The 24,662-nt window shown below is 58.5% G+C and overlaps 1 protein-coding gene across 1 annotated transcript in view; it reads right to left on the bottom strand.

Annotated features, from left to right (window-relative positions):
- Positions 1-7,541: 7,541 nt before the first annotated feature.
- BMP7 (bone morphogenetic protein 7) overlaps positions 7,542-24,662 on the bottom strand; it is an 89,589-nt gene continuing 72,468 nt past the window's right edge. Inside the window, exons 4-7 of the mRNA XM_042980100.1 lie at positions 23,915-24,112; positions 15,198-15,274; positions 13,596-13,706; positions 7,542-9,639 (exon numbers count right to left, since the gene is read on the bottom strand). Of these exons, the coding sequence (XP_042836034.1) occupies positions 9,490-9,639; positions 13,596-13,706; positions 15,198-15,274; positions 23,915-24,112 (536 nt within the window). The 3' untranslated portion in view covers positions 7,542-9,489. The remainder of the gene's footprint in view (positions 9,640-13,595; positions 13,707-15,197; positions 15,275-23,914; positions 24,113-24,662) is intronic.

The raw sequence follows: 24,662 nt of genomic DNA, 5'->3' as shown, positions 1-24,662 counted from the left end.
TGCGGCCTGGGCAGACTCCCGACCCCCCGAACTGTGAGGGGTAAATCCGTGCTGCTGTAAGGCGCTGAGTTAGGGGTCATTTGTCGCAGCAGCCCAGGAAACCGGGGAAGGGACAGATGCAGTGGGGCCTTTGGGGTGATTTGACTCGAAGAAGGGTGGGGCTCGGGGAGGGTGCTGGGCAGAGACCTCGGGTTTAACAGGATCACTGGCTGCGGCCATCAGCCCGGTGCTTGAGCTAAGTGCTCTGCTTACGTCATCTCATTTAATGCCTCCCCATGTCCCTGAGAGGTTGTGAGCACCGTGCCCATTTCACAGAAGAGGAAGCTGGGGCTTCAGGGAGCTCCGTGGTCGCTGTGCGGTGCCTCGAGGTGCGCCCGCTCGTAAGAGGCTCCAATTCTCCCCCTGGTGGGGCGTACGAGGTCCTTCGATCGGTGGCCACCCCCGCCCCGGCAGATTTCCTTCAACTGTCCCCTAGAATAAATGTCCAGCCGTCTGCTGTCCCCTCACTGCCTCCTGCGGGTGTTCACGGCTCTCCCAGAGAGGCAGGCACTGCCACACAGACTCTGTCACCAATCCGCCGAGTGGACACCACGGTGGGGGGGGGGGGTTTCCAGAAGGCAGGAGGGGCCCCCGCCCCTTAACATCTCCCCTGAGCTCCCAGGCTTCTGTCTTGTTGGCCCGGCTTCTGTTTCTCCATCAGTGGTTCTCAACCGGGAGCGACTGTCTTCCCAGGGGACGCGGGGCAATGTCTGGGGACATTAATGGCCATCACCACTTGGGGGACAGGAGAGGAATGGGGGCCAGGGATGTTGCTAAACAGCCTACAGTGTGCAGGGTGCCCCGCCCCAAACGGCAGCAGCCGAGGCCGAGAATCACAGTTTGCCCATCACCCGTCTACTGGCCTCATGTCCCCGCCTCGGGGTCTGCGGGCAGCCCTGTGGCCATGGGGGCGTTACACATGGGGTTTCTGTGCACTCTGCCTGCGCCCCTTGTCACATCCCCTTTCTGACACCCCCCTCACCTGGTTTGAGTGCCTTCTCTCTGCCCCCCGCCCCGCTCCCCTGCACCGATCCCCACCCAACGCTCAACGTTGTCACCCCTTTCCCTTGGTTGCTTACTTGTTCTGCTCCCTCTGCCCCCGGACGCACCACCATCCACGAGCACGGGGCCCTCATCTCCCCCTCGGTCACGGTGCGTCCTCGGTGCCCAGAACACCGCCTACAGTGCGTCGATGCTCAAAACGCACCTGCTGGATGGCAGACGTATCGAGTCAGAATTGGGCCCCGGGCCTGGCCCCGAAGCCTTTGTCCTAGTCCCCAAGCACAGGACAGCCCGGCAGGACAGGACAGGACAGCCCAGCCAGGGTGGGGCCCTGGCTCAAAAGGCAGGAAGGACTTCAGGACGATGACCACAGCCCATTCGAATCAGCAAGGGGCCGTTCCGAGCACAGAGGCTCGTGCGGCTGCTTAGGACACGCGGCCGGAGAGAGGAGAGCTCGTACCGTCTCGAAACGTTGGCCCGCGGTGCTGGGACAAGAGTGGCGGCCACACCTCAGTGTCACGGCGCTTCGAGCGGGCCCGCTCCTGAGCCAGCTCCTGGGCCTGCTGGCCGCCGGGTCTGAGAGAGGGCCGGCGGAGAGGGCGCCGCTCGCCCAGGCCAGGTGCACTCTGCCTCTGTCCAAACAGCTGCTGCGAAAGGCTTTGGCGAGTTCTGTGTTTTCCCTCTTCTATTTTTATTTCCTCAAATCTAAGACCAAGAGAGGCCAGTGCCAGATTCCGAAGCGGTCTGAGCCACGGTGGACCGATCCACAGGCGAAGGGAAACGTGTCTGCGAGGGGTCACTGCAAGTACCCTTGGAAGGGATGGACAGACTTCACGTTGAGGGCGGGGACAAGCCCGGAGAAGGACCGGGTCCCCTGACAGAGGCTCCGTCCCGCCATCGGAGGCCCCCGGATCCAGGGCCGCCTCCGCACTGCCCCACCCCGGAGGTGCTGTTTTCCCCGACCCCTCCCGGGAAACAGCGCCCCCTGGAGGTGTGCAGGGCCCAGCTCACTAACGCCCAGCAAACGTGTGACGGTTTCTACCTCCCCGTGTGTTCAAGTGGGGAGGGCGGTCAGCGTATGCGGCTCTCAGGCTTGTCCCGCGGATCTGCACGAGCTCGACGCACTTCATGTGCCTCGGCCGGGGCCCCTGGCCCGGAGGGAGCACTCCAGGGCTCACACTGTGGTTTGCAAAGATCCACACAGGTCACACCACCATCGATCCCGGGCACATGTGAGAGTAGCTGAGGTGATGAGGGACTTTACAAAGAATCTGGGGACGACAGGTAATGATTCTGGGCACTTGTAGGTCACAACCTAAATCGTTCAACTCACTGGATGGGATCGGGGCAGGGGGGGCGTCCCCCGTGGGAGGACTCTGTGTTCAGCTATAGCCATGATCATTCTCTCGCGTGCCTGCTATTTGCCAGGGACTTTCTGTGCCCGTGCTACCCCTAACGTCCTCCATAACCCAAGGTGCGTGGGGTAGCTCAGGTGATGTGCGAGGGAAGAAGTCTGAAATAGCCCCCGGATTTCTGCCCGGCGTAGAATGATCGCTCCCAAAGGTGAAGGGATTTTGCAGGTGCAGTTAGGGCCCCTAACCAACGCACTTTGAGCGAATCAAAGGGAGATTTTCCTGGGTGGGTCTGACCTCATCAGATGAATCTTTAAAAGAAGAGAGGTCCTCCTGCTGGCTTTGAAGAACGAAGCGGCCGTGTTGTGAGGGGAGCACCTGTAAAGGAGCCGAGAGTGACCCAGGGCTGACAACCAGGAAGAAAATGGGGACCTCGGTCCTACGACCGCAAGGAATTGGATTTGGCCAGCAGCTGGGATGAATTTGGAAGAAGCCTCAGCTCCAGGTAAGAATGGAGCCACGGGGGGGGGGGGGTGCCTGGGGGGCTCGGTCGGTTGAGCGTCTGACTCTTGACTTCCGCTCAGGTCATGACCTCGAGGTTCATGAGATCGAGCCCCGCCTCGGGCTCTGCGCTGGCTGCACGGAACCTGCTTGGGATTCTCTCTCTCTCTCCCTCTCTCTCTGCCCCTCCCCCATGTTCACACTCTCCCTCTCTCTCTCTCTCTCTCAAAATAAATAAACATAATAAATACACATAAAAAAAAAAAACAAAACAACGCACCTGCTGGCACATTGCTTACCACCCCGTGAGGTCCTGAGCAGAGAACCTAGCTACACGTTGCCCACACTTCTGACCCGCAGAAGGTGTAAGATAATAAATGGGTGATGATTTAAGCCAACAAGTTTGGGTAATTGTGCTGTAGCAAGAGAAAACTAATACCAATAGGTAGTTGCCAGTCTCCAACATCCATAAAATTCTGAGAGCAATAAAACACTGACTGCTGATTTTTGAGTATATACCTCGCCACCTTGAACCAAAGACTATAGTTTCCAGTCTCCCCTGCGGCTGGGTGTGGCCATGTGACTGTATTTTTGCTAATTGGCGGATGACTGGATATTTTGTGTCTACGCGTTAGGACGGCTACTGGAAGGAAGCATATAGCCTAGAATACAGATATAATGGCTGGTGCTCCAGCAGCCATGTTGGGCCACGAAGTGGACGGGGAGGATGGAGGCCATGAGTGATGACGACAGGGCAGACAGGCAGAAAGAGACTAGACCCCAAATGGTGCGGTGGAACTGCCATCCTGACCTTGGACAGCTGACTTTCAGACTTCCTTTAAATGAGAAACTCTTATCCTGTTTAAGCCACTGTTACTCGGGGGTTTTGTTGTGGTGGCGGTTAAGTACCGCTTATGCTCACCCTACGTTATCTCGGTGGGCACCATACCATCTCACAGAGGAGGAAACTGAGGTCACAGAGAAGGTAGAGACGTGCCCACAGTGGGGATCCCACAGCTAACTAAATAACTGGCCCCGGGTCCCTGTGCCCAACACGCACTGCCTCCGACTCTGTGGCGTGAGAACTCTCCTCCACGTCAAACAGATACTTGTAAGAAAGCAGCAGTGGACTTCCCCCAGAGCAGGTGAGTGAGTGTCCTGCCAGTTGCCCCCACCGGTGAATTTGACCAGTGTCACTTCTCACCCCAAACGCCTGGTGAAGGGCCTCGGGGCTCACCCCCTCCAGCCTCTGCACATGAGGAGGCAGGACAGGTTCCACTGGGGCCTCGGAGCCTTTGCACGTGCTGATCCCTGAGGCAGAGATGCTCTTCCCTGCGGTCACTCCACTGCTCTGTCCTTCCTTCGGGGGCCCACCCCTTCCTTGACCACTCCGTCCGAGGAGCTTAGCCAAGCTAAGCCAACCCCCCACTTCCTTCCCCTGCTCGCTGTTCCTTCCTGATACACATCATTACTCGCCACTAAAGTGCTCACGGTCCACGCCAGCTTGTCCATCAGGCACGGTGGACAGTGCCCAGGGCTCACGGCACTGTCAGGGGCCCCCAAGGTGTTTTCACGTCTTTTAAAATCAGAAGGTAAGAAATGGATGGGATTCAGCCTGACTTACTTGCCATTCCAACCCAGTCGTAACAGAATCTGCGTCATCCTGCCTGAAGGAGGGGGTCCACGCGGCCACGGTGCGGCGCCAGTTACGACTTGTTTCCCGTGCTCCCCGGGTGCAGGCTTCGTGGTGAGGACGCTTTGCCTCGTCCCCTGCCTCTCCAGTGGCCGTAGCGGGGCTGGTGCATGGTGGTGCCATGAACTAGTGAATGAACAAACGAGCGAACGAATGCTTCCGGCCGAAGAGGAAGGCTGTGCTTCCTCGGAGTGATCCCCGCTCCCGCAAAGGGCAGCGCGGGTTGGCTGCCCTTGGCCGTGGTCATCCTTGTGTGTGGTCTACCTACTCCTCCTGGATCCCTGTGCCACATCGGCCCCACCGGAGGACGGTGGCTCCCGTCGTGCATGGGCCAAGGGCGGGAAGTGGGGGGAAGCGGGGGTTGGGCTCCCACAGCCCCTTCTCCAGCCACGGGATGGGGCAGAAAGCGGCAGCACGTGTGGTACGAGGCAGGCTGGGACTAACTGAGGCTGCTGGGAAGTTCTGGTAGGCTCCAGAACGTCGTGGGGGCAGAAGGGGACAAGGCCGTGGGAGAAAGACAGGAACCTCACCGTAATGGGATGAATGGTGGCCTCAGAAAAGACTTGTCCACAGCCTAACGCCTCGTCCTTACGAATGTGACCTTATTTGGCAAAAAGGTCTTTGCAGATGTAATTAAGGATCTTGAGATGAGATCGTCCTGGATTATCCAGCGAATCCTAAACGCAATGACAAAAGGCCCAGGAAGGACCAGAGGAAAACGGAGAGATGTGACGACGGGTGACCCAGCCACCAGCCGAGGGAGCCAGCAGCCCCAGAAGCTGGGAGACGCTGGGAATGACTCTCCCTGAAGTCCCTGCACAGGGCACAGCCCTGCAGACACCTTGAGTGTTGACTCCTGGCCTCGGAACTGCGAGCAAACACTTCTATTTTCGGCCACCACTGTCGTCATCAGTTACGGCAGCTCCGGGACACAAACACGCTCACCTTCCCCGAAACATCTGAACAGAGGGAAGGACTCCAAACGTACATGTGAGGATTCTCCGAGCAGATGGCCTCAGTGGCCACGGCCAACACCCTCAGACTCTCAGCAGGGCCCACACACAGTCCGTCACCGGCAGGCGAGGGAGGGCTCCGAGCGAAGGCCTCGCTCGCTCGGCGGGAGAGGCCGCCGGCCACAGCCAGGGAGGAAGCTTTGTGTTGCGCTCAGAGTTCTCACAAACGAAGGTCTCGGGCGGCTTGGAAACGGCAGGGAGACCCCGGGCCTGCCCTTTGTGGTCCAGGAAGTCGGCACGGATTCGGGGACTGACACACGGCCCCGGGGGCCTTTGGGAGTGTTGGGGCTGGGGGCCCAAAGACCCCGCTTTTACAAGCACCCCCGGGCGATCGTAGCTGCGGTGATCTCGGTGGAGGCCAGGCTGCGGGGCCCAAATTCTGATCGCGGCACTTGGTGGCTGGGGACTTCGAGTAAACGCCTTTACCTCTCTGCGCCTGCTCGGCATGGCCAGCGGGGACCTCAGGCCGCGCTGCGGGAGCAAAGGTGCCTGACGCAGGTGCCTCGAGAGCAGGGGCGGGACAGCAGGCGATGAGAAACCGCTCAGAGGTGAAAGTGAGCAAGAGGGGTGGAAACCGGGAAGGCAAATGACCTCACGTGCGCTGCCTTGGCCACAACACCCCTGCCCAAGGGAGCCCAAAGAGGTGCCAGACGGGGGAGGCGGGCCAGCAGGTCGCTCTGAGACTGGCCTCTCGGCTTCTTCCGGAAGGTGTGGCTTTTACTTTCCTGCTCTTAGTAGACATGTGGATACAAATCCATAGCCATCTGCAATGATTAAAACAGCAACTGATATTCACCCCTTATGAATAATAGCCTCACGAGACAGACGATTGGGAGTAGTGAGGACTGTGGTTAACGAGCGCTGTTTGGCTCCAGCCGAGAGTCTCCATGCGGGAATGCGGCCCACGGCAGGCAGGTCTGCCCCTTTCTCAAGAGGAGCCAGAACTGGGGAATGTGTTTTTCACCCTCAACCTTCTAGTTTTCAAAAACCATGACGGCCATGAACTCCCTTTTTGAAGAGGTATCAACACCATGCTGGGGGGGCGGGGCGGGGAGTCAGGCTCGTCCGCGGGCACATCTGGCCCTCCGGTGTGCGGCTCCGGTCTCTGGCCTGGACCTGGAACAAAAGCTAGATTGTGCATCAGGACAGTGACAGGAGGGTTTGGAGATCCCGGGGGCTGGAACTTGCCGGGAGCGGTTTTGTTTGAGGCAACGGGGAAGGGCGGGCCGTCTGGCCAAGTAACAGCCGGGCTCCTAACATCCACCGGGCGACCTCTGGGTGCACTTGAACGTGACAAAGGAACCGGTGATGTTGCACGGCTGAGCGCTGCCGCATGCACGGCAAGGAGGTGGGCCCCTGGCTGCCTCCCCCGGGCCCCCACCGGTCCGTCCCTCCCCGGCTCGAGCCCAGAGCCAACAGCTCCCCCCCCCCCCCCCCCCTGGCCCCGAACCACTGAAACAATTTGCATTGGACAATGCTGGCGACGGGGCCCTTGCTGCTTCGGCTTTGGGTGTGCACGTCCCCGCCCCCCCCCCCCCCCCGCCCCCAGCCTGCCTTTTTTGTTTCCTTCTTGTGCCTCTCTTTTATTGGGATGACTAAATCTTTAAACTATGTTAGCAGTAAACACAGCTCATTTACCCCCCCGCCTCTCTGAAACAGCTGTTGACAGCTGCACTGTAATTCAATCAAGGATCTTTGTAGTCGAGCCTCCCCGGCTCACATTTGTGGTTCGGTTCCATCCCTCCTGCCTGGAGCCCCACACAGCTGCACCAAGTATTGACGAGCGCCCCGCTCTCCCCAGGGCCCGGCTGATGAACAGCGCGCTGATGGTGGGGGCCAAGGCGGAGAGTTCTTAGCAAACCAAGGGAGCGGCGACGTCCGGGAGTTAAGAGGGAAAGAACCCGACATCCACGGCCCCAAGAATCAGAACCAAATGTCTCCTTTTATTGAAAAGGCAAAAACCCTCTTTATTTTGTCTATTTATACAGAAAATTCGCTGAGGACCGCTCTATGCAACAGCTGAAGGTACAATGGTCTGACCGTTAATAAATAGTCTTAAATAAGAAAACAAACAGGCCGGGGGGGGTGGTGGGGTGGGGAAGCGAACTCATCATCCTGAACGAGGGACCGAAGAAGGAGGGTGTAAAGTGAGCTTCCGATGGACATAAATAATTTCCTTTGTTTTGTAACAACTATTTACATGTTTCAATGTACAGACGATGCGAGCCAGAAGCCAGTTGGGGTACAAGTGGCCAGAAAACTTGCACCTAGAGGGAATCACACAAAAATCCCCAGATCTGCCAACAGGTAAAACAAAGCACAGCAAAGACAGTGAGTCTTCCCTACTGACCGGGCCGAGTGAAGGCTGCAGCCTAAGCTACTGAAGAAGAAAAATAAAAGAAGATAAAAACGGGGGCTCCGGTGTTTCCAGGAACCAACTTAATCAAGGTGGAGAAAACAATCCCCTGCTGGACGGGATTCCAGGGGCACAGGCCTCATCTGGATGAAACCTCATGTGGATTAGCCTCATCTGGATAACCCTGCTCTAGACTGCCCAGAGCTCCCCAAGGCTTGTGTGGCAGCTAGTGGCTGGGTGCACAGCCACTTAGGGGACCCACTGGCCAAGGGAAGGGAGGCTCACACCAAGAGCCACATCAGAAATGGCAACTTGGGAGTTGGAACACCCGATTAGGACGTCACTCCCAAAGCGGCTTCTAGATCCTTCCATCTGAGATTGGCATCCAGCAGGTCTAAACCACGTCATCTGCTCCTTACTTCAAGGAGCTGATTGTTTGCAGAGCCCTCAACAGGGGCCACCGGGGGCCCCGGTTGGGAGCCCTAGACCTCAGAACGCTGCTGTCCATGTACGGCCCAACGGGGGAGCCCCCCGGGGCGGTGGCCAGCACCCCCGCCCACCCCACCCCAATCTAGAGCTGGGCTTCCTTGGCACTCCTTTAAATGGGGCCATGGTGTGGCTAGAGTTCCAGGTGTGGCTGCAGGTGCTGTCCCGGTGGCTGTCCCGTCCACTCTGGCATGCCACATCGAGTTTCCTACCGTGAGGAGAGCCGGGAAACCGGTTCCAAAGTCTGCCAGCACTCCACATGGCTATTTTAATCTCTGCCACCACACACACACACACACACACCCAGCTGAACATGTTTTTCCTTCAAGGTCAACACCCCCCCTCCTGCGAGCAGAAATCTGCTGTCTCCCTGCCCGGCTAAATCTTAGATTTAGGCAAGTCTATATAAACAGTGGGCCTCTGCAAGTCTCAGAATGAAACCAGACTGGAATGACGGGGTGGGGGGGGGGGTGTCTCCCCATCCTCCCCCGGCCACAGCTTCTGTTTACGAAACCAGAGTAAACCAAGAGATGGGGATAAATTGTTTAGGAAAATATATCTGTAACATCCTAACCATTTTCGTTCATTCGTTTTATTGTGACATTTATTACAGGAACTTCTGTGTTAACTCTCCTTGCGCACAGACACAACGCGCCCACCCCTCGCTGCGCCCCCTTCCTCCCGCTGCTGGGGGCCCGGCTGAAGGGCGCTCCTAATTACCCCTGGGAACGAGTCAGTGCACGGCAGAGACTTCACAGCCAATGATCGCGGCCGGGCAATTTTTCTTTATATATGTACTGTTTTCCTTCAGGCTTTGCCTGCAGCAGCTTGTAGGATCTTGTCCATAGGAGGCCGGTGAAAACCTGATCAAAAGGCATTCACCTCCCAAATTCCTTGATACGCCTACACCGTTAAGGTTGGGGACGGGGGCGGGACAGGCCTCTCGAGGGGCGGCGGGTCTGCTGGTGCCTTGCCAAGGCAGGGGGTGGCGGGAGGCCGAGGATCCCAAAAGAACGTGGCCCCCGAGGATCTGAGTTCCGGGAGGGCCTAGTGGCAGCCACAGGCCCGGACGACCATGTTTCTGTATTTCTTCAGGATGACGTTGGAGCTGTCGTCGAAGTAGAGCACCGAGATGGCGTTGAGCTGCGTGGGGGCACAGCACGGCTTGGGCACCGTCTCCGGGTTGATGAAGTGGACCTGGAACGAGCAAACGGCGGCAGCGGTGAGCCGCGTCGCGTCACTCCCCCCACCCCGGCCGCCTCGTTTCTAGAAGGCTCACGCGTGGCTTGCGCGAAACGACCGCGCGCGGGGCTCGCCCTCGGCGCTTCCTGGGCGGACACGGGACTAGCTCGGTTCTGAGAGGGCCCGTTTCCCACGGCAGGGAACCAGAGTACCGACGTCGACACAGCACACGGCTGGGAAGCGCGTGGCCGGGCGGGTCTCCACCGCGGGGCTGCCTGTACAGCGCGGAGGGCTTGGCGGGGTCTCTGGGAGGCCAGGGGCACTCGACCCCCAGCCGCGACGGCCAAAAATGTCTCCAGAACCTGTCAAATGTCCCCTGGGGGGGGGCGGCAAAATTGCCCCAAGTGGGGACAGAGTGGGCCCGCAGGCCGAATCCTGCCCACCACCTGCTCCTGCGAATAAAGTTTTATTGGCACCTAGGGCTGCACCTGGCACACTTGAGTCGCTGCAACAGAGGCCATAGGACTCGCGAGGTTAAAAAGATCTACTGCCTGACTCTGTCCGGAAAAAGGTGGCTGACCCCCGGGCTCACCTGCCCGGTCCAAGAAAAGGAGAAAGCAAGGCACACATGTAATCTCCCATGTTCTAGCAGCCGCATGTGAAAAGATGGAAAAGAAACACGTACAATTCATTCAAATAATCTATTTAATTTAACCCAGGGTTTCAAAAATATTACCGTTGCAATACATACTTACCGTAAAGAATCATTAATGACGTATTGTGCTTTTTCTGGGTACCAAGTTTTCAAAAACTAGTGTGTATTTTATTTTTTGGGGTTTTTTTTTAATGTTTTTATTTATTTTTGAAGGAGAGAGAGAGAGAGAGAGAGAGACAGAGCATGCGCGGGGGAGGGGCAGAGAGAGAGGGAGACACAGAATCCGAAGCAGGCTCCGGGCTCCGAGCTGTCCGCACAGAGCCTGATGCGGGGCTCGAACCCACAAACCGTGAGATCACGAGCTGAGTTGAAGTCGGATGCTTAACTGACTTAGCCACCCAGATGTCCATCACCTTCTTTTAAAAATTTTTTAAAAATATTTATTTATTTTTGGGAGAGACAGGGAGAGACAGAGCATGAGTGGGGGAGGAGCAGAGAGAGGGGGAGACACGGAATCCGAAATCGGGCTCCGGGCTCCAAGCCATCAGCACAGAGCCCGACGCGGGGCTTGAACTCACAGACCGTGAGATCGTGACCTGAGCTGAAGTTGGACACTCAACCGACTGAGCCACCCAGGCGCACCCCTAGTGCGTATCGTATCGTACTGTAATGTTGATTTTTGAGGGGGGGAGGGGCAGAGGGAGGGGGACAGAGGATCCCAAACGAGCTCCACGCTGACAGCAGAGAGCCCAGAGTGGGGCTCGAACTCACCAGACATCATGGCCTGATCCGAAGTCGGATACTTAGCCGACTGGGCCACCCAGGCGCCCGCAGGGTGTGTGTTAGAGTCCCGACGCCTCTTGATTCAGACTGGCCCCATTTCAAGTGCTCAAGAGCCACGTGTAAATGGGGTTACCGTGTTGGAGGGTGCAGATCTGAACGATACGAGGCCGTCCTGCCTCGTTAGTAGTGACAGTTAAGAGGACAAAACGGGGCGGACGCTTGCTTGGACATCATCAGGAAAGAAGGTCGGGAAGGGAGGACTGAAGACAGAGGCCGGCTGGCTGCTCAGGTTTACTGCCCTTCGTGCTCGTGGGAGTCTCTGCACCCTACAGAGACCAGGGCTGGTGGCAAACGACGCCCCGGGCCCGAAGGGGCCACACAAGCGTCCCGGATGAGCGAGGCAGGCAGGGAGTCAGACGAGAGGGAAGAGTGAGGGCTGGGGCAGACCGCAGGGCGGACGCGGCCAGCTGACCGCGGCCAACCAAAGCCAGCGAGTTGAATGTGCCGAGTGCCCGGGACAGGCCAGGAGTTTTTACGTCAAACTTTGTTTTTATGTCAAACTTCAGGTTTCCAAGCACATGCCAAGGGAAAGCACCCTGTAGAGGCCTCCAGCCTGTGACCTCTGACATGAGCCAGCACACTTGGTAACTTTTTATGACGGACCATTTCAAACCTTACACATCTAACCGCCCCCCCACCTCCACCCTTGAATCATTTGAAAGCAAATCCCAGACATCAGCTCATTTCCTCTGTATTTCACTAGGACTCTCGGCAGGCAAGGCTTCTCCCCCCACCCCCTTTTATTTTTTTAATGTTTTTTGGTTTTTTTTTTGAGACAGTGAGAGACAGAGCGTGAGCAGGGGCGGGGCAGGGAGAGAGGGAGACACAGAATCCGAAGCGGGCTCCAGGCTCCGAGCTGTCAGCACCGAGCCCGACGCGGGGCTCGAACTCACAGACTGTGAGATCATGACCTGGGCTGAAGTCAGATGCTTAACCGACCGAGCCACCCAGGCGCCCCTCCCACCCCCCCTTTTAACCATGACCACAGAAGCATCTTTTCGGAATAATCGGAGGGCTCGCTCTGATCCCAGAGTTTCCTCGTGACGAGCGGACGGGGCGGGTGGTCACAGGACGGCTAGGCTCCTGTTGTGTGGGCCATGAAGCAGGGGTCGGAGGGAAGAGCTAGACCCGTGGCAGCCCGGGAGACCCCCGGCGCACCTCCCAGGGGCTTCAGGACAGGACTTAGGGGGCACGTGGGCGCCAAGGAACAGGGTGGGGGCACTATTCATTTCCAGCCCGAGGACTTTCAATCCTGAACAGGGCTCCGGAGTTTACTGCTGGGGGAGGAAGGACCTTGCAAAAGCACTGCTAAAAAGAAGAGGCCTTCCTTCAAAGGGCAGACCGCGGCCCAAGCGAAAGGACCAAAGGAGCTTTTTCTCCAGGACGTAACAAGGGAAGAGAGAGACGTTTATTCTGAAACAAAAGAAGCCAAAAAGTCCATCACAAACAGAACTGCAGGACAGAGGGGATGGCCCTGAGGAGGGAGCTCTCTGTCACCAGGAGCATTCAAGCCAGGGAGGACGACCGGTTGACAGGAAAGGCCCCAATAACGTTCATGGCAGAGAGCTAGATAATCAAGACCCCTGAGCCTCAGATTCTACACCGAAGAACCAAGTTCCTAATTTTTATCACTACTGCTGTTTTCAGGAGAGTAATAAAAATCACATGCACCAGGGGTCCCAGTGCTGGGCACCCTGGTAAGAGTTTAGCTTATTATCACACTGAATCCTCCAGTGACCCCAGGGAAGTTCCACCTGAAAGGCCCCCCTCCACCCCATCTCTCTGTCCTATCGTCCCGTCTGCCACCTTCCTGTCCCTTACTCCTCTCAGGTTTCCTCATTTGTCTACTTGACCGTTTCTCTCCCTGGAAACCGAGGCCCCGAAGGCAAGGACCCCATCTGTGCCGTTCCCTGCGGTGGCCGCTGTTCCCTGCGGTGGCCACTGTTCCCTGCGGTGGCCGCTGTTCCCAGTCCGGGTCTACATGCAGGAGATGCTCAGGAGACGCCCTAGGATGGCTGAACCCCCAGAGTTCAAGGGTAGGAGGCAAAGACGTGAACTCGGGAAGGGGACAGGCTCTCGAGCCAGCATGAGCCAAAGGAAGTGCGGATTTGGGGGGTCGGGGAAGGACCTATGGACGTGGGGTAGACGTGCGGACAGCCAAGAACAGTCCCCCAGACAGAGGCAGGACCAGGGCCGACTTCCCCATTAGGCACAGTGACCGTTGTCCGAGATGCCTTTAGGAGTCCAGGAAACTGTTCTCGCTTCTTTCAAAATTGGGAGAAATACATGAACTTTAGGGTCAGAGGTTGTTGTACACATTGTTATGCCGATGCCGTTGTAAAAGAGGATTCTTAATCTTTTTTTTTTTTTTTTTTATGGAGGAAGGGGCCCAGGCGGGATGGGGTGGGGGCCCCAGCCTGGGGGAGCCCGAGGCAGGGTCCGGCCGCCCCGATGGCGGGCGGGCCACACTCACCAGCGTCTGCACGATGGCGTGGTTGGTGGCGTTCATGTAGGAGTTCAGAGGGAAGGCACACTCCCCCTCGCAGTAGTAAGCAGCATAGCCTTCGGGAGCGATGATCCAGTCCTGCGGGCGAGAGAGGGCGAATCAGGGCGAGCGAGGGCCCCGTACGGCCCGCTAACCTCCACGTCCAAACTGCCTCCTGCGGGCCACACTCCGCGCTCCCGGGCACAAAGACCCGGCCCCGCTCCGTCCTGCCGGAGCAGGACAAACAGGTGATGATGTGCTGTCACGGTCCCCACTGAAGGCAGAATGGAGGAAAGGCCACCCGGGGGCTGGGCTGAGTCCGGAGCGGACGCTCGCACGGCTTTGTGGGAAGGTGGCGCAGAGAAGCACGACCGAGGGGACGTCCACGTTAGCACTGCCAGGTGGTTACACGCTGGCGGTCTGCGTTCGGCGAAGTCTCCGTCGGCCAGTTCGCCCACGTGGGGCACAGACTGATAACCACCCACCACGGGGAGAACAGATACAGGACAGTGTCGACGAGCCAGCCCAGCCGCCCGGTGCACGCGAGCGGCTTGGGGAAGGACGCGCGGCCGTGCCTGCCTTTACGGTCGGGTGAGCGCAGCACTGCCGTCCCAGCAATACCCACACCCCTCACTGACTCAAGCCCACGGATTCTTCCAGCAGCGGGGTCTGGGGCTCGGTTCCAGCCCGGCCGGGTGCCCCGTGGAGCATGGGAGCCGTGGGTACGAGGGCCAGAACCAGGGGAGGGCTCCACGCTGGCCGTGGGCCAGTGCCTTGAAGGTGCGCTTGGGAGCCATCCCCAGGGAAGGATCTGGCCTCGCCCACCGAACCACAAGTTCACTGAGGAGAGAACGAAGTCGGTGGCCTTGGTGATCTCAACGCCCCATCGGGGAGCCGAGCCCCACGAGGGCGGGCACACTGTTAACGCTCACGGCTGCATCTCCGGTGCCCGGAAGAGGGCCCCGAATGTCGGAGACACTCACAAACAATCACGACAGCGTATGACCCTCATGCCCGTCCTAGGATACGCCCCCTGCCCTTCACCCCACTCCATCCGAATGGTTCCGGAGGGAGCAGTCACGGTCCCAGGACATGATCTCGTCCCCCAAACAGCCGACCGGTTCAGGATCAAGCACCTGACCCGAGCTGGCTCCTCAACTCCCTGCCCCACACAACTGAATCACGGAAGGGGGAGGGAGGGACAGACAGGGCAGGAGGTGGGCCCTCCAGGCAGCTGCGTTCTGGCACACGGGCTCCCCCGCGTCTGAGAGCAGCCAGCCAGCCGCAGGATGGAAATGGAGCCCACGTGGAGAACGAGGCTCAGGGTCCGGAGCGTTGGGGCTCCTGGTTCTGTTTTGCGTCCTGACTCCATTCCCGCTCTTGGATCTCACGAGGCGTCCCTGCATCCTTAACCTGGATTCTCTACCCTAGCGAGGGCCCTTGAGGCTGGAGTCTCAAGGCGAGTAGGTGAGAAACCTGACCCACCGTACGGGTGGGACACAGCCCTCACCGCCCTGGCGGGGGAGCCTGGGGGAAGCCCAGCCCAGAGCCGCCCCCCCCCACCCGGCAGACCCAGCCGACCGCCCTTACCTGCCAGCCCAGGTCTCGGAAGCTGACGTACAGCTCGTGCTTCTTACAGGCCTGCCTCTGGTCACTGCTGCTGTTTTCTGCATTGACGGGAAGCAGAGGTGCAGGGCAGGGGGGTGGGGAGGGAAGGAAACACGCGCGCGTTAGAGTTCCCTCGGTCTCAGGCAATGGTGTGAGCACGGTCAGACTCGGAAAGCTGGAAGGCGACCTTTCGGACACAGAAGCTGTTCGAGTACCCGCAGCCTTAAAACTCAACTTAAAACTCATCTCCGTCCCCGACGAACGGCCCACGCGAGACGTGCCCGCATTCCCCCTCCTCCCGCGCCACCTTAGCTCCTGCCACGCTCTGGACCCTTCTGCGGACCCTGGGTGTCTTTGTCCACGCGTGTTGTTCAGACGCAGACACGGGCCCAGATTCCCTGCGGGAATCAAACTACGGCCACAGGCCGCCGCGCTGGCCCCGGGAGCCCGCTCAAGGGGTCTGCTTCCGTGAGGCCCGCCCACTGGCGAGGCTCACCCTGCAAGAAAGGGCGCGAGGGGGCGCAGACGGGGCCTGGGACAAGGCCCCCACCACCAGGAAGAAAGGAGAGGGCAGGAAGTCCGATCCCACTGACCTCCCAGAAGAACACTCTCCTGAGGCTGCTTTGAGGAGTCGAAACTACGCACTGGGGTTTTCCGGAAGTATGTAAGGGTTGTTGGCATTTGGGTTAGGGCCTGAGCACTTGTGAACATGCAGAAACCCTCGGCTTTCTCTCTCTCTCAATCGCACGCGCTCTCTCTCTTTCTCTCTCTCTCTCTCTCTCACACACTCACTCTGTTGCTACTGCAACATCATCTTCTATCCTGCAGCCACAGGGATCGTTTTCCTTAACCATGCCTTGTCTCTCTCCCACCTAAAACTTTCTAGCATGCTTCGAGCAACATCTCTCAACTCCTGCCCTTGGCCTGTCAGGTCCTATGGAACCCGGATTCCTAAAGCATCAAGCACTAAGCTCTAATCACACCGGCCTTCTTTCTGTGCTGTGAATCTAATGCCAAGCCTGTCTCTGCCTCGGGGCCTTTGCACTTGCTGTTCTCTGCACCTGAAATGTTTCTTGTGATCTTTGTATGCCTGGATCTACTTGATATTGAAGCCTGTCTGAATGTCGCCCCTTCAAAAAGGTCTTGCGAGGTCACCATTGGATCCCCAGAGCCCAGTGTCCACTGATATTTGTGTAATTAACGCACAACTAAAGGAGAGGTTAGTGCCCCAGCTTCTGTCCATTGCTGTGATGCCTCCAGGCCTAAGTGTCCCAGAAGGTAATGAAACCAGTGGATGAGAGACACAAGGAGGAACCGGGGCTGCCTGCTCACCTGGCCCGCACCTGGGAGGCTTCCAGACGTACCCTGTTCCCGCTGCCTGGTCAGGCCTCTCAGATGGCCAGGGGAGTGGCCCTCCTGGAGGCCTCAGGTGCTCCCAGCACCCCCCGCCCTGGTTGAGAACCCAGGACTGAGCTCACCAGCTCATTTCCCACCGTTGGAGTGAGGACTGGTTCAGGTAAGAGCGAACGGCCCGATCCAAGCCGACAGCACGTGGATGGAAGCGTGCTGGGGGCTTCTGGAAAAAGTCTCCTGATTCCTAAGAAAGACGCATGGGATACGGTGCTCAGCTCTTCCCCCCCTATCACCCGGGAGCAGAAGAGGAATGAAGCCTGATGGCTCCACGCAGCCACAGCCTTGAGAAGAAGCCAACTCGGAACCCAGAAGGGCAAGGTCGAAAAAGCCAGGCTTCCACTGTCGTTGACTTTGTGGACCAACCAACCCTCGCGCCCACCCGGCCCTGGCGCCGCGAGCCGATGGCTTCCCTGGCGGCTGACGCCACTTGATCTGTGCTTCTGAGACTTGCGGCCAAACCACCCAGCGGGTCCCACCTAGGAAGGTGTGTCCCCGTGTGGGGCTGGTGGTCAGCTGGAGCCCAGGGACAGACCCCGGAGGTATAGACCCCAGAGCGCACCGGCTCCCAAGTGGAGTCTGACCAGTGGGTGTGGACCAGGGAAGGGGGTGGTGCCCCTCCAGCTCTGGAGTCACATCCCGGTTCTCCCAGACCTTGGGCTCCTCGTTCGCCGAGGATCCAGTGCCTACTGGGGCGGCCTCGAACGTTCAAATCAGTCTCGCACAACACTCGGCTCATAGCGACAAGCTGCTGATCCTTATCCTTCCGGCCCACCTGCGAGGGAGGGGCCTGCTCCTGAAGCCCAGACTTCGCTGCTGACTTGAATTTAAAATAATAAAAAACACTCCCCACGAACTTCACTCACACAGACACCCTTCAGCCATTTAAAGCAAATGCCTTGTTTCCTCCAAATCCCACGACACGCCCGTTTGGCAAGAAGCGAAACGTCCACCACTTTTCCGCCTTCCTCTGATTCACGAGAATTGTCCCCGTGTGGCTTCTAGGTTCATGAGAAATAGTCAGATAAAAAGGGTATCACTGAATTCCCTTCCCTGGACCTCAACTTCCCCATCTGGGAAGTGGGTGGGGCGGCTCTCTAGGAAGTCACATGTGGCGGCCACAGCAGATCGGGAAACCCCCTCGGACACCTGCGAGATATTACGCTGTCCCAGACACCCCAAACATACGGCCACCTGGGCCACCCCGAGGCGGAGAACAAATCTGAAGCGAAATGGAGGGGGGCGGGAGTGAGGATGGGAAGGACAAAGGAGAAGGAGGGATGGGGTCGGGCTGGCAGAGCAATACTGGACGAGAGGAGGAGGAGGGAGGGCAGGGGGAGGGCGGCAGAGGGCACAGCCATCAGAAAACGGTCTCAGACGGGCTTTCCGGAAACGCTTAGGTGACGAGCCCGTGTTCACGGCTGGCCTGGTTAATCGCACGCGACTTCCACCTTCGTCGGCCTCTGTGAATATTCCCGATTTTATACATATCTTTATAGTCCAGGAAAGCAATTTTTATTTTCTATTTTGTTTAAGTTTATTGATTTATTTTGAGAGAGAGAGAGAGCGAGCGAGTGTGCACGCAAGCACGGGGGAGGGGCGGAGAGAGAGGGAGAGAGAGAATCCCACGCGGGCTCTGCCCTGGCCGTGCAGAGCCTGACTCGGGGATCGAACTCACACACCGTTGAGATCGTGACCTGAGCCGAAACCAAGAGTCGGCGGCTCAACCGACTGAGCCACCCAGGCGCCCAGGAAGGCAGTTTTTACAGATTTACAAACTGGTGAGAAAAACTGCGTTGGACTGAGCACGACAGACACTCGCAACTACAGAAATGACCTCGGGGGGGGGGGGGGGGTGGGCGGGGACACAGGGTCACTGTCTGGTGCCTCATTCATTCATTGACTCATGCCATCTGTTCCTGGGGGTCTGTCTACTAGTTTGCGGCCACTGTTCTAGGCATTAGAGCCACAGGCGCCAACACAACAAAGCCCTGCCCCGGGCGCCTACGCCTTCCAGTGACAGACAGATGATCAATCAGTGGGTCAGCTTGAGGTGTGTCCTGTCGAGGAGAGCAGTAAGGCCGGAGAGGGGGTGTGTCGCCAGGGGGCCCTGCGAGGGAGGGTCCTCACAGAAGGCCCTTGGGAGGAAGTGACATTTGCACGAGAACCGAAAGGGAGCGAGAGTCCGCCAGAGAGGCACCCAAAGGAGGAACGCTCCAGCCCGAGGACGCAGAAGGAGAGAGAGGAGCGTGCCGTCCGTGACCGCGAAGGTCAGCGAGAACCCTGACAGCCCCAGCAGCCGACAGACGGACAGAGGGCCAGGCACCAGAACCTTCCAGGAGCGAGGAGGGGTGAGCGGGGCTCGGCAGCAGGCAGTGTGGGCCTTGCTGACCGAGCTCCGAGGGGTGGCTGGGAGGACAGAGCAGCAGCGGGGGGTCGGGCTCCCCTCCCCCACCTCTGGGCCTGGCAGCCGGAGGGCTGAGAGAGGGAACCGGCTGCAGGGGTCCTCTGGAGGGCCCAGTGGCACTCAACACGTGACGGTCGAGGTCAAGGGAGCCATCAGCGAAGAGCCCCAGAAATCGACGGACCATTCACAATGCTGTCTGGAATGCAGAGCGGAAATGCAAAGATGGCCTCCATTGCTGTGGCAACCAACGCCCGTGGCCACAGGCAGCAATTTCAATGCACAGGCCTCCCTCCCCGCCTTCCCTGTGGGGAGCCGGAAGGTAGAGGGGAGGGAGGAGGAGCCTCCCCTCAGCCCAGCGTGGAGCAGCCTGAACAAGACAGAGGACTGAGCGCGTTAACTTGGGACAGGGGCGCGGCTACGAAGCTTTGTCGAGCACTCACACTGCTGGCTGCCCGATGCCCTGGGTAACGAAGGATCCGAAGCCACGCGAGGCTCAGTGAGGAGAAGGTGCCAGCATCGATTAGTAATGTCTGCCATGAGCAGAGGAAGGGCGAGGGTCGGCCTGAGTGCCACTTTCCCCAATCCTGTCTTAAAGCGAAGCAATGATATCTGGCTTGATGTTGAAACCCAAGGCCCAACAGACCAAGGCTGCGAGCAGCGTGTGAGGCCAGCTGTAGGTGTAAGTGTCGGGGGGGGGGGCACCGGCCCTGCCACCAGAGACCCAGACGCCTGCACTGTACCTCCGGGCCTCCTTGGATCGCTGGGCTGCTCTGGGAGAAAGCGGTCAGAAGTCCTGGTTCGAGATGACCGCGTGTTAGCAGAAAGGCTAGGACAGGGGAGAAGAGATGACTCCCAGCGCCCCTGTCCCTCTGGTCTGCCCTATCCCCCCGAACCCCACACGGCTTCATCCGCCTCCACCGGCCCCTGCCTGAGCGGCTGACAAGTTACACCCCCCCCCCCCCAGGTCATCTGGTGGAGCTGCCTAATTACCAGGGGGGTGGGGAGAAGACAGTCGAAGGGAGGCCAGGGGCCCAGGCTCTCCATCCCCAACCACACCGTCCACGAGCAGTAGAAGGCTCTAGGGTGTATGTAGGGGGGAATGGGGGGGATGAGCCTGCAGGAGAGAAAGCTCCGTGGCGGACAGCAGGCTGGAGCATGTGCCCCCCCCCGCCCCCCCGGCACATGAAGGGCTGCGTATGAGAGAGAATTCAGCTTGGAGGGCCCTAGAGCAGGATTCCCAGCCCAGCACACGCGGCCAAGCACTTCAAAAGGTGTGAATGAATGTACTCACACATTCAGCCATTCTGGTTTACCAAGTCTGTTGGGGTGGGGCGGGGCGGGGGGAGGCCTTGCTATGGCTTTTAAACTAAATGTCCAGGAAGGGTTTAGACGAACTTCAAAAAGGGCCAGGAAGTAGAAAGCCCCGGGAAGGAGGCAGACCGCAAGCAAGCTAGAAGAGGTGCCACGTGAGGTAGTGAGAGCCCCGTCCTGTGGGTTATGTAAATGGAGACCCGATGAGTGTTTGGGGAGGATGCAGTGGGGGAAACCGGGTGTCAGATTCTAAGACTTTGAGGCCTGGTCCCTCTTCCTTCCCTCCTGAGGCACACCTGCGTGTCGGCTGGCAAGGAATCTGCCCGTGCTTCCTGCCTGGCTGATATGGAAAGACATCTAACGGGGGTCCCTACTCTGACACCCCACCCTGCTCCTCACCATTCCCAGAACAGCCAGAATGATCGTCTCATCACCCCTGCCCCTCCCCGCCCCCCACCGTAGCTTAAAACTCTGCCAAGGCTTCCAAATTTGCTTTGGATGAAGTTCAAACTCAAGACGGGGCTCCCAAGAGCCTGATATGGCTCACCTTGCCAGCCCCGCCGTCCCCTGGTCCCAGCCACCATGTCTCCCCTCGAAGGCGCCCTATCGCCTCCCGCCAGAAGTCTCTGTGCCCGCTCCCTGGGTCACCCTGGTCCAGCCGACCCAGCCAGGCCTCAAGGGCACCTGCTGGTCCCAGAGCTCTCGGGGGACAGTCTTTCCTGAAGTCCCCTCCCCCAATGCATCCGTCCCTAGTCACCACCCCCTGCCTCTCAGGCCTGTAAGTGTGCCTGGGAGCGGCAGCAACCTCCAGCCTGGCCCAAATCCCGAGGACGGACGGTGGCTGGGCTTTCCCCACTGAACCCCCGTCCCCAGGGCCAGCATAGAGGAGGCTTCCAATGCAAAGGAAGGGATCCAGTTCTTGGATATTTATTTTTGAGCGAGGCAGAATGTGAGCAGGGGAGGGGCAGGGAGAGAGGGAGACAGAATCCGAAGCAGGCTCCAGGCTCCGAGCTGTCAGCACAGGGTCGGACGCGGGGCTCGAACTCACAAACCGCGAGATCATGACCTGAGCGGATGTTTAACCGCTTAACCGACTGAGCCCCCCAGGCGCCCCGGTTGCTGGATTTTAATTAGGGGGCATGACAGACCCTTTTGAGAAGCCTGAAAAAGGGTGGATCCAACTGCCAGAAAAGACTCCCTGCAAATCCCCTGCACATGGTCTGCAGGGCCACTGGAGTCCATCCAGGGGCCCCTGGGGGGGTCAGGAAACCCGACTCTGAAAGCTTTACCAAGCACAGCAACCATTCCTTTCTTCTTCGAGAAGGAAAACGAACAGACACTTAAAAACTGGTTACATGAGGCCAAAGAAGCTAATGACAATACGGGGTCAATCTGGGGGTCGGGGCCGCTCTGCCGGCTTACCACCCTATTTCTGAACACCCCCGTGATCCCCCCGCATGCTTCTCGGGCCAGCTCCGGGCCCAGCGGCGGGCAGAGCCGATGAGCTCAGCTCAGAGCTCCCCACGCGGCGGGCAGGCTGGTCCCCGCTGCAGACCCTGCCCTGCCCCGCAGCCCACCCAGAGCTCCGTGATGGCCTCGGGGGGACGTGTTCCGGCACATCTGTCTGCTGAGTCAACCGCTCTGCAAACACGGTGGCTGGGTTTCCTGTGGCTGCTTCAACAAATCAGCACAAACACGGCGGCTGAAAACAGCACCACTTTATAAGCTTCTAGCTCTGTAGCTCGGAAAGTGCATCACAGGCCGAATTCAGGGCCTCGTTCCTCCTGGAGGCTCAGGGGGACTTCTGTTTCCTGGTGTCTTCCAGCTTCGAAAAGCCCGCCTTCGCGACGTGCGCCCCACCCCGCCTCCAGCTTCAAAGCCAGTGACATCGCGCCTCGCCGCCCCTCTGACCACGCTCGGGGAGAGATGTGCCCCCTTTAAGGACCCACGTGAGGACAGCACGGCGCTGGGCCCACCTGGACCGTCCAGGCTTCTCTATCCTAAGGTCAGCTGATTAGCAACCTGGATTCCATCGGCAGCCTTGGTCCCGTTGGCCATGTAAGGAAACAGTCACCAGTTCTGGTGATTAAGGACACGGACATCGGAGGCCTGGCGGGGGCGGGGGGGGGGCATTATTCTGCAAATAGTTTCCTGAGGAGCCAAGGGATACCCCTTGGAGAGCAGCGCACCCAGCCAAGGCGAGGGGGACAGGGCAGAAGCTGGGCTCCTCGGAGGCGGTGGGTCATTTCTGCAGCCCATTGGGAACGTGGTCTGCGGGCCAACTTAATTTACTTGCAATTTTCTTTTTGCTCTGGGGGAAAAAATCAAGAAGCATCTTTCCCTAACAGAGGCAGCGTCTGCTATGCAGGAGAACGTGGCACGGGCCAGGGTGTGGGCACGCAGGCCACAGGCGTCCACCGTGCTGAAGAGGCCGGTCCAGGCCAGCCCAGCCCCAAAACTCATCCCAGCGACCCCAGGCCACCAGATGCCATCAACATCCTGCTGCTTGATCAGCCGGTAGGGAAAGGGACCATGTCTCGGCCCAGCCCCGACGCCGGCACAAAGGCAGGCCCGGGCAGGGCTCAGCAGGCACCTGGTGAGTTGTCAGAAAACACTGAACAGGACTGTGGAGGAACCAAAGCTCATCAAGGGCAGGCAGACGCCTCCCGGCAAAATCAACAGGCTCAAACCCCAGGGCGGACACTTGCACTGTGCACTTCCAGACCAGTGACTTAACCTCTCTGAGCCCCACTGTCGCCCCCTCTTCAAAACGGGAGGCCGTCCGCCTCAGAGCCTCAAGAAGCACAGCGTACATAAATGTAGCACCTCCTGGAAGTTTCTGTTGCGGAATTCACTACCTTCAGGATTGCTATTCATCTCTGAGTTGCTTGCTGTGAACATGTTCCCTTTATTTCCAGTTTGTGTTTACTCGTCACAAGGCAACATTTCAATGAACCTAAAGTACCCCCCAAAATGCACTGAAAGAGTTAATGCTCTTTTTTTCTTTACTTCTGACACTTCAAACACACATTCAAAGTATCCCAAATAACGTTCAAAACAGCCCCGCTGCCGCCCGTGTGGAACAAGCAGTAAAGCGAGCCAGGAGTTTCAAATCTGTTTCACCTAAGAAATACAATTAAAGACACAGCAAACTCTCCCCGTTTGTCCTCCTTTCCTCTCCCAAGGGGTGGCCTTCCTGGGGATGTTGGGGTGGCGTCTCCTGCTCTGCATGTTTTCAGAGTTTGCTTTCATTTATTTGGGGCCATGATTCTCCCTACTTGGAAATTTATGTGACCGGCATCTTGTTATACTAACATATACTAACGTAACACACTAGTATACGTTGTATACTAACGGAATGTACGAATGTGCTGCCACGTGCATTTCTACACGAACTTACTACTTTATCCAGTTAAAGCAGTGGGATCTGTGCAGCACAGGATTTTGTGGGGTCTGCTTCCCGCGGCATTGGCTCGAGGGTCACTTGCTGAGTACAGGATGAATTCTGGGGTCTTGCGGGGGCCTGTGGGATCCTCAGGGGCTGTGCATTAACCCTCCCAGCCCGGCGTACCTGCGACGTTGGTCACCCGCAGGGCTTCCTGGTTCTTGGGCGTCTTGGAGCGATTCTGGCTGCGTTGCTTGCCCCCCGTGGAGCGGGTGCTGCGAAGGTGGACCTCCGTGGCCTTGAAGAAGGCCACCATGAAGGGCTGCTTGTTCTGGGGCCCGTGCCTCCCGATCAGGCCCGCCAACTTGGGGTTGATGCTCTGCCCTAGACCGGAAGCAGCCAAATGCACAGAAGATCAATTATGGGAGAAACGGTGAGCCGGTGAGCGGGGAGGGGCCGCCCGGACACGATTTCTTTCCCGCCTCACGGTTCATTCATGCATCCGTTATCCGTCCACCCGGCGGGTATTTATTCGGCATTTACTCTGTGCCATGCTGTTCAGGAGCTTGGAACACAGCAGGGAACCGCACAGAGAAAACCTCCTGCCCTCTGGGCGTGCGGGCAGGTGGGGCAGGCAGGCTGAGGTTTGCAGGTCTCAGGCTAGCGGAAGTTGCATTTACATTTCATTGGCCCAAGCTGGTCATGCGATCCGCCTATCTCAAGAGGTGGGAGAAGCCTGCTTGCCCGAGGACGGCGGGGACAGCTGCACACAGCCCTGGTGACTGCCACCCTAGGCACGGAGGGGCCGTGTGAGCGGAGGACTGCGTGACGGGGAGGGGGGCGCCATGTGGATGTCTGGGGACAGGCGTTCCAGGCAGAGGGCACTACCAAGGCGAATGCTTGGGAGGACGGAGTGAGGAGGGTTCTCTCAACG

Source organism: Panthera tigris, chromosome A3, assembly GCF_018350195.1.
Source record: "Panthera tigris isolate Pti1 chromosome A3, P.tigris_Pti1_mat1.1, whole genome shotgun sequence".
NCBI classification, from domain to species: domain Eukaryota; kingdom Metazoa; phylum Chordata; class Mammalia; order Carnivora; family Felidae; genus Panthera; species Panthera tigris.
This window is presented reverse-complemented; position numbering and strand designations above follow the sequence as displayed.